Source organism: Myotis yumanensis, unplaced genomic scaffold, assembly GCF_028538775.1.
Source record: "Myotis yumanensis isolate MYYU_CA2020_CCGP unplaced genomic scaffold, mMyoYum1.0.hap1 SCAF_4, whole genome shotgun sequence".
Lineage (NCBI taxonomy): Eukaryota > Metazoa > Chordata > Mammalia > Chiroptera > Vespertilionidae > Myotis > Myotis yumanensis.
The window spans coordinates 106,226,480-106,235,142 of record NW_027223755.1 but is presented as its reverse complement, the minus strand read 5'-3'; the positions used below and the strand labels follow the sequence as shown (position 1 = coordinate 106,235,142).

The following is an 8,663-nucleotide window of genomic DNA, read 5'->3' as shown; positions in this document are numbered from 1 at the left end:
AGGAGGCAGCTGATCGATATTTCTCTCTTATCGATGTTTCTCTCTATCTCTTTCTCTTCCTCTCTGTACAAAATCAATAAGATATATTGAAAAAAATAGTGCTGAATGAAAAAATTCACAGAAATGTATTCATATGTATGTATATGAATATATATATATATAAAACCATTTGTATAAATTTATACTGTATACTAGCCCTAGCTGGTGTGGCTCAGTTGGTTGGAGCATCATTCTGTACACCAAAAGGAGAATTTGATTCCCCATCAGGGCATTTACTCAGGTTGTGGGTTGGGGTGTGTGCAAGAAACAACTGATAGATGTTCCTCTCTCACATTGATGTTTCTCTCTCTCTTTCTCTTTCCCTTTCTCTCTCTAAAATAAATAATAATAAAATAAAAAATGTACTGTATTGTACACATATTTCAAAATTTATACAAATACAAAAATTACACATTAAACTCATTAGAGTGAAGAGGGGAAAGGATTGAGCTATAGGCTGTATTAATCTGCTCAGGCTGCCATAACAGAATGCCACAATCTTAAATAGACATTTACTTTCTCATAGTTCTAGAGATTGGAAGTCCAAATTCAAGGTGCCAGCAGGGTTGGTTTCTGGTGAGGCCGTCTTCTCACTGGTCCTTACATGGTCTTTCCTCTCTGCAGAGAGAGATCAGTGGTATCTCTTCCTATGACCTCAGACCTACCAGATCACACTTAGGACCTCATTTCACCTTGATTACCTCCTTAAAGGCCCTATCTCCAATACAGTCACATTGGGGTTAGGGTTCCCACACATGAATTTTTGAGAAACACAAGTCAGTCCATACCATGGGCTAAAAGGGACATAATAAAACCACAAGAAGTGGAGAAAGAAAATGGGCAGGATCCAGATCAAGCAGGCCCTCACAAGGCATAATAAGGAGACTAGCTTTCTTATTTTTTAAAAATATTTTTTCATTGATTTCAGAGAGAGAGAGAAAGAGAGAGAGAGAGAGAGAGAGAGAGAGAGAGAGAAATATCAATGATGGACCCAGCCAGCAACCAGGCATATGCCTGGACTGGGAATCGAACCATGACCTCCTGGTTTTTAGGTTGACGCTCAACCACTGAGCCATGCCGGCTGGGTTAGCTTTTTCTTTTTTCTTTTTTTTTTAATGCTTGCTTTTTTGTTGTTGTTAATCCTCACCTGAGGATATTTTCCCATTGCTTTTTCAGAGAAAACAGAAGGGAAGGAGGGATGGGGAGAAAGCGAAACATCGATGTGAGAGAGACCAGACTGGCTACCTCCCCAACGTTCCCTGTCCAGGGGGTGGGGAGCCCAAGTACGTGCCTGCCCTTGACTGGGACTCAAACCTGCGATCCTTCAGTGTGCAGGCCCGAATCTACAAAAACCCACTTTGCCACACTGGCCAGGGCAAGGAGACTAGCTTTAAAGGCTCAGAGAGGCCCTGATCTGTGTGGCTTGGTTGGTTGAGCATTGTCCTGTGCACTTAAAGGTTGCTGGTTCTGAAAGATCAGTTGGAGGCCGAAAAAAACAGGTGACATAGGCTTTATTAGAGGAAAGACCTGCCGGGCTGTCTCGCAAAGGGAGAGCAGCAGCTCGTGCATCGATAAGAACTCTTATTTAAGGAGAATGAGGAAGGCAGGAGGGCTTGGGGTACTTGGTGAGAGCTGGTTGGTTAGTCGATGTATATGTCCATACAAGGTGCTCCTTCTGGGTTGGGGTCACATCACATTTACAGTAAGTCATCGCCATTCCAGGGACAGGTGGGTTTAGTAATCACATTCCAGGGAAAGGTGAGTCTATCAGGTTCAATTCCAGGTCAGGGCACATGCCTGGGTTACCGGTTTCTGGCTTGATAGGGGGAGAAGGGGTTGTGCAGGAGGCAATTGATCAATGTTTCACATGGATGTTTCACTCTCTCTCTCTCCATTCCTCTCACTCTAAAAGTCTTTTAAAAAATAAAAACTCAAGAAAAAAATCTTTTAAAAAAAGTCTCAGAACCCTACCTGGTTTGGCTCAGTGGATAGAGCATAGGCCTGTGGACTGAAGAGTCCTGGGTTCAATTTTGATCAAGGGCATATGCCCGGGTTGCTGGCTCAAGCCCCAGTAGGGGGCGAGCAGGAGGTAGCCAATGATTCTCATCATTGATGTTTCTATCTCCTCTCCCTTCCCCTCTGAAATCAATAAAGATATATTTTAAAAATAAATTAATTAATTAAATTTTTTTAAAAAGGCTCAGAAAAGTCACTCAGTTCATAAATGCTAAGGTCAATTGATATATAACTGATTGGCTCCAAAGTTCATGTAATCTGAAACCATTGAGTCCTGATAAAGTGGAAATGTGTGTATTTCATTTTACATTAGGAAAACGGAGTTCAGAGAGGCCAAATGACTTGCCTAGGGCCGCATAGAAGAAGTTCTTTCTGCCGAAACCGGTTTGGCTCAGTGGATAGAGCGTCGGCCTGCGGACTGAAAGGTCCCAGGTTTGATTCCGGTCAAGGGCATGTACCTGGGTTGCGGGCACATCCCCAGTAGGAGATGTGCAGGAGGCAGCTGGTCGATGTTTCTCTCTCATCGATGTTTCTAACTCTCTATCTCTCTCCCTTCCTCTCTGTAAAAAATCAATAAAATATATTTAAAAAAAAAAAAGAAGTTCTTTCTGAGTTTTATTGGCACTTTCTTTGTGCCAGTCCTTGTGTAAGACACGGAGGACATAGAAATTAGGGAAACATGGTCCCTGCCCTTAGAAAGCCCAACCATGCATAGAAGAGACATCCAGGTAAGCAAATGTGGTCATTGGAGGAGCCTGTTAAAGGTGCTGGGAAGTCCAGAGGAGGGAAAATGACTCTGCCTAGGGTAAGTTGAGGAAGATTTCAGAGGAGGAAGAGCCCTTTTAATCAAATCCTTGAAGGATGAAGAGTTCACCTGATGCAAAAAAAGGAAAAGCTCGGTATGGGCAGGGTCAAGGATGTGGGCCCTTGCGAAGGGAGAGTGAGTAAAGGCGTGATGAGGCCAGATGGGGAAGGCTTTGCTGCCAGGTCAGAAATCGGACTTGATTCTGAGCTCACTGGGGAACCCTGGAAGAGTTTCAAGCAGGGGATGCCTTGGCCAGGATTCTAAGGAAGATCTCTCTGGCGGTTGTCCAATGACCTGTAGTCTTTTTAAGAATCCATTGCATTTAAAGAAAAAAAAATCCATTGTATGAGCTGGTGAGAAAAAATGATGGCCCCTCCCACCTCCAGTCCTTTTATGGGTTTTATCACTTAGATGGAGGATTTTTTTCTTTTTTTAACCATCCCTGTCAAAGCCTTCATCTCACTGCTAGACAGACCAACCTGCTTCCTTCCTCTCCGCCTACACTCCACCTCCCACCAGGGTGATGCACCAGACAATGGGACTTGGGAGAAAGGTGTGCAAAGGACAGAGGGGTTCGAGCTTCCCGTAGGGGTGATGGGCAGAGGGATCCAGATGGTGAGGACCCCAGGTGTTCTTGGTCTTGGCTTTCCCCACCTCTCGGGGCCAGTTAAGCATCTCAGCTTCCTACATTGCCCGCCCCCTTGTTTGCTGCACTCAACTTCCTGCCTCACCAGAGGAAGTGGGGAGAGACAGCAGGTACAGCAACAGCGACGGGGGCCATGGTGAGTCCTTATGCCTAAGAACATGTCCCCAGGCCCCAACCGCAAGGGCAGCCAGGCCCAGGTCAACCCACAGCAGGCTGGCTTCCAGCCCTTGAGATCAGGTTATACTGGGGGCCCTGTCTGCTGCTCCCAGCAGCCTTATATTGTCTGCCCCCCACCAACAGGACAAGGAGTATGTGGGTTTCGCAGCCCTTCCCAACCAGCTGCACCGCAAGTCCATCAAGAAGGGGTTTGACTTCACACTCATGGTGGCAGGTCTGGGGGTTTTGGAGGCGGTGGGTCCTCAAGAGACCCTGGCTGTCCTCTGACCTGACCAAGTGGGCCTGTCCTGTCCACAGGGGAGTCAGGCCTGGGGAAATCCACCCTCATCAACAGCCTGTTTCTCACCAACCTCTATGAGGATCGGCAACTGCCAGAGGCCAGCGGTAAGACCCTCCCCATCCTCTCCAGGCACTCTACCCCCTCCTGTCTCCCCAGGCTACACTATCTTCCTTTCCATCTGCTCTCCCATGACTTTCTGGGGAGCTCGGGCAGCTTACGGCTTCTTCCCCTAAAAAAAAATAGGTGGGGGCAATTGTGATTGATACTGAGAAAGGAAACTAGTCCTGCCTCAGACCCCTACCCAGTTCCCTGATCTCTTCCCGTACCCATAGCTCGCTTGACACAAACGCTGACTATTGAGCGTCGGGGCGTGGAGATCGAGGAGGGGGGTATTAAGGTGAAGCTGACCTTGGTGGACACACCTGGCTTTGGGGACTCGGTGGATTGCTCAGACTGGTGAGGAGCGGGGGAGGGAATGAGGGATAGTCTCCCAATATGGCTGGCTATTTGGTGGAAACTGAGGGGTCAGTGACAGGGCTGGTCTGCCCTGGCCTCCCACCCACCCTGACTGAAAGGTGGGGGGCATTTCTGTGGCTGTGTGCCCCCAAAGTGCCCTGTGCTTCCCGACATCTCACTTACGACCCTGCCAGTTTCTTGATTTCTTTGGTTGGAGACAAAGAAACTACTTCCCACCCCCACAGTCCTGGGGAGTCTTGCCCCCTTCCCTGCCATGTGATCCCTGATCTCCCACCACATGCTCTCTCCCCTCCCTGCATCCCAGCTGGCTGCCCGTGGTGCGCTTCATTGAGGAGCAATTTGAGCAGTATCTTAGGGATGAGAGTGGCCTGAACCGGAAGAACATCCAGGATTCCCGTGTCCACTGCTGCCTCTACTTCATCTCACCCTTTGGCCGGGGGTCTGAGGGCCGCCCTGGGGGTTGGGCATTCGGGGAGGCTTGGGAGGTGACTCTACATCCTGAGACCAAGTCCTGGCCGATCCTTGGTGCAGGCTCCGGCCCCTCGATGTTGCCTTCCTCCGGGCGGTGCACGAGAAGGTCAACATCGTCCCCGTCATTGGCAAAGCAGATGCCCTGATGCCCAGCGAAACCCAGGCTCTCAAGCAGAAGGTGGGTGTGGTGACTTCTGACCTTTGGCCCCACATGAAGCCAAAAGTCATGATTAAACCTGAACTCAGCTTTTTTAAAAAATATATATTTTATTGATTTTTTACAGAGAGGAAGGGAGAGGGATAGAGTTAGAAACATCGCTCTGAGAGAGAAACATCAATCAGCTGCCTCCTGCACACCTCCCACTGGGGATGTGCCCGCAACCAAGGCACATGCCCTTGACCGGAATCGAACCTGGGACCTTTCAGTCCACAGGCCGATGCTCTATCCACTGAGCCAAACCGGTTAGGGCCTGAACTGAGCTTTAACTCCTTTGATCTTGGGGTAGACTTCTTGGAGCATGATGTGTAATGCTATTAGAGAGTTTCTTCGGAAGATAGGTAGTGAGCCGCCTGAAAGAGCCGTGTCTCTGGAAACTCAGAATGGAATCCCTGGGCTGGATGCCTAGCCTGTCTGAGGGTAGGAACATAGACGTGATGACCCCTGATGGCCCCCACCCTCCAGTGTCTTCAGAGCCCGCGCCCACTGTTTCTGCTTCTATGTCTCTTTCTGGGTATTTTGGAATCTTCCTCATCTTAGAATCTTTTCAGGACTCTGCCTTGGCTGTTAGGGTGTCTTTGTCCCACTCTTTTCACCCTATGACTGTCCCATTATCTCTGAGATTTTTATGTTCATTTCTTTTATTTGTTTTTTGTTAATCCTCACCCAAGGATATTTTTCCCATTGATTTTTATTTTAATTTTTTTATTAAATTCAGTGTGATGCCCCTCCCTTGTGTGAGATTTGTGTTTTTAAAGATATATATATATATTTATTGATTTCAGAGAGGAAGGAAGAGGGAGAGATAGAAACATCAATGATGAGAGAGAATCATTGATTGGCTGCCTCCTGCAAGCCCCCCACTGGGGATCGAGCCCACAACCTGGACACATGCCCTTCACCGGAATCAAACCTGGGACCCTTCAGTTTGCAGGTCAACACTCGATATCCACTGAGCCAAACTGGCTAGGGCTCCATTGATTTTTAGAGAGTGGAAGAAACAGGAAGAGAAAGAGAGAGAGAAAGATGGATGTGAGAGAGACACATCAATTGGTTGCCTCCCACACAGGGCTGGGGATTGAGCCTGTCACTGAGGTACGTGCCCTTGACCGGAACTGAACCTGGGACCCTTCAGTCCGAGGACTAGCACTCTATCCACTGAGCCAAACTGGCTAGAGCTTTTTTCTTTTTTATTGATTTTAGAGAGAGAAAGGAGAGGGAGATACATTGACATGAGAAACATGACTTGCCTCCTCCACACACCCTGACCAGGGACAGAACCTGAAACCTGGGCATGTGCCCTGACCGGGAATCAAACCTTCAACCTTTCGGTGCCCAGGATGATGCTCAACCAACTGAGCCACACAGCCCAGGGCTGCACTTTCAGTTCATTTCTCACCATCTGTCTTTCCTGTCTGACCACCCAGTGTCTGTATCTGAGCACTTTTTATTTTTTTGGTTAATCCTCACTTGAGGATATTTTTCCATTGACTTTTAGAGAGAGTGGGAGGAGGAGAGACAGAGAAACATTGATTGGTTGCCTCCTGCACGTGCCCCAACCAGGGCCAGGGATCAAACCTGCAACCTAGGTACGTGCCCTTGACTGGAATCCAACCCAGGACCCTTCAGTCCACAGGCTGATGCTCTATCCACTGAGCCAAACCGGCTAGGGCAAGTGTCAGTATCTGAATCTGCCTGGGCCATGCAATGTCTGTTGTTCACAGCCTCTGTGATTCTCACTGTCTCCGCATCTGTTTCCTCTGAGATCCGGGACCAGTTGAAGGAGGAGGAAATCAACATCTACCAGTTCCCCGATTGTGACTCAGATGAGGATGAGGACTTCAAGAGGCAGGATGCCGAGATGAAGGTGCAGAGGCAAGGGAGGAAGGGGCCGAGAAGCAGGGAGGCAGAGGTGGAGGTGGGAGCTGAGGAAGGAGTTTCTGCCCTTGAGGGGCCAGTGGTGATCCCTGATTCCCGCCCTCTAGGAAAGCATCCCTTTCGCAGTTGTCGGTTCATGCGAGGTAGTGAGGGACAAAGGCACCCGACCAGTGAGGGGACGCCGCTACTCCTGGGGTACCGTGGAGGGTGAGTAAGGCTGGGCGTGCATTCCGAGGCCAGCAGGGAGCCCAGGCCACCGCCAAGTCAACCGCACCCAACATGTGATGGCGGGTGAGCTCTGGTCTGGGAGGTCCTAGGAGCCAGATGAGAGGTCTTTGAGCTGCAGAGGTGGACCCTCCCCAGGAGCGGGGTGGGATTTCGGGCAGACCTTACCCAGAGGGTGGGCCCGGACCGGAAGCTTCCTGATGCGCACGGTCGGTCCCCCAGTGGAGAACCCACATCACTGCGATTTCCTGAACCTGCGACGGATGCTGGTGCAGACACACCTGCAGGACCTGAAGGAGGTGACACACGATCTGCTCTATGAGGGCTACCGGGCCCGCTGTCTACAGAGCCTGGCCCGGCCTGGGGCTCGCGATCGGGCCAGCCGCAGGTGAGAGCGGAGTGGACTCACAGGTGCTTCCAGGCCTTGCCATCACCACATCCATGACCCCGCCTTGACCATCCAGATCTTTTTCCCCAAGTCTTTCCCCACCCAGCTAGCTTCCGGCCCTAACCTCAAGGACAAGAGCCCACCTCCCAGAGGCCAACCCCCTTCCAGGCCCCGCCTCGGGGTCGTGACCCACACAACCACGGTCCCGCCCTTGATTCCTATTCCTTTTCCTCCCCCTAGTAAGCTTTCCCGCCGGAGCACCGCGGAGATCCCGCTGCCCATGCTGCCCCTGGCCGAGACGGAGAAGCTGATCCGAGAGAAAGACGAAGAGGTGAGCCAGCACCCCGCCCCCCACTGACCAAAGCCCCAGTCCTCTTCGAGGAAGCCGCCCTCCGGCCACGCCCGGCCCCACCGCCTGCGATCTTGCCCCACAGCTGCGTCGCATGCAGGAGATGCTGGAGAAGATGCAGGCGCAGGTGCAGCAGAGCCAGGCTCAGGGCGAGCAGTCGGCCGCTCTCTGAGGACCCCCGCCTGGTGCCGCTTTACGTCAGCTCCGCCTTCGTCCGCCTCTTGTCCAACCCCCGAGCCTCACCCCGGAGCCTGTAGGCACTGGGCTCTGGGCCAACGGGTTCTCCCAACCCCAGAGCTGGGGGTCCTGCCTTTGGCCCCGCCCCGCCCTCCGCCCCCCCCAGAGCCGGGGCTTCCAGCCCAGCCCCTCTAAACCCCAACAGTGTCTTCGATAAAAACTAAGTTTCCTGCCTGACCAGTGTGGCTCAGCGGGTTGACCGCTGTCCCGTGCACCGAAAGGTCACCGGTCGGACTCCGGTCGGACTCCGGTCAGGGCACAAGGCCAGATTGCCGTCCCGGTCCCGGCCCCGGCCGGGGTGCGTTCGGGAGGCAACTGCAACCGATCGATGTCCCTCAAATAGACGTCATCTTCTCTCTAAGATCAATTAAAAAATTAAAAACAAAACTAAGTTTCCTGAGGCCACGCGTCTTCGCTTTCCCTGCGGGAATAGCGGCGAGCTCAGTGGGCCGGCCTTC

At 51.2% G+C, this 8,663-nt stretch overlaps 1 protein-coding gene across 2 annotated transcripts; it reads left to right on the top strand.

Moving 5' to 3' along the window:
- The first annotated feature begins 3,593 nt into the window (after positions 1 to 3,593).
- Positions 3,594 to 8,600, top strand: SEPTIN1 (septin 1). 2 transcript variants are annotated; one of them, XM_070413555.1, is made up of 11 exons: positions 3,594 to 3,642; positions 3,807 to 3,871; positions 3,981 to 4,067; positions 4,296 to 4,419; positions 4,745 to 4,879; positions 4,972 to 5,089; positions 6,894 to 6,995; positions 7,114 to 7,213; positions 7,454 to 7,619; positions 7,860 to 7,950; positions 8,054 to 8,600. In XM_070413555.1, the coding sequence occupies exons 2-11, from the start codon at positions 3,817 to 3,819 to the stop codon at positions 8,138 to 8,140; spliced, it is 1,065 nt and encodes a 354-aa protein (XP_070269656.1). In that variant the 5' UTR covers positions 3,594 to 3,642; positions 3,807 to 3,816; the 3' UTR covers positions 8,141 to 8,600. The 2 variants fall into 2 exon arrangements, with proteins under 2 accessions (XP_070269656.1, XP_070269654.1); XM_070413553.1 differs by having other exon boundaries at positions 3,807 to 3,897.
- The last annotated feature ends 63 nt before the right edge of the window (positions 8,601 to 8,663 follow it).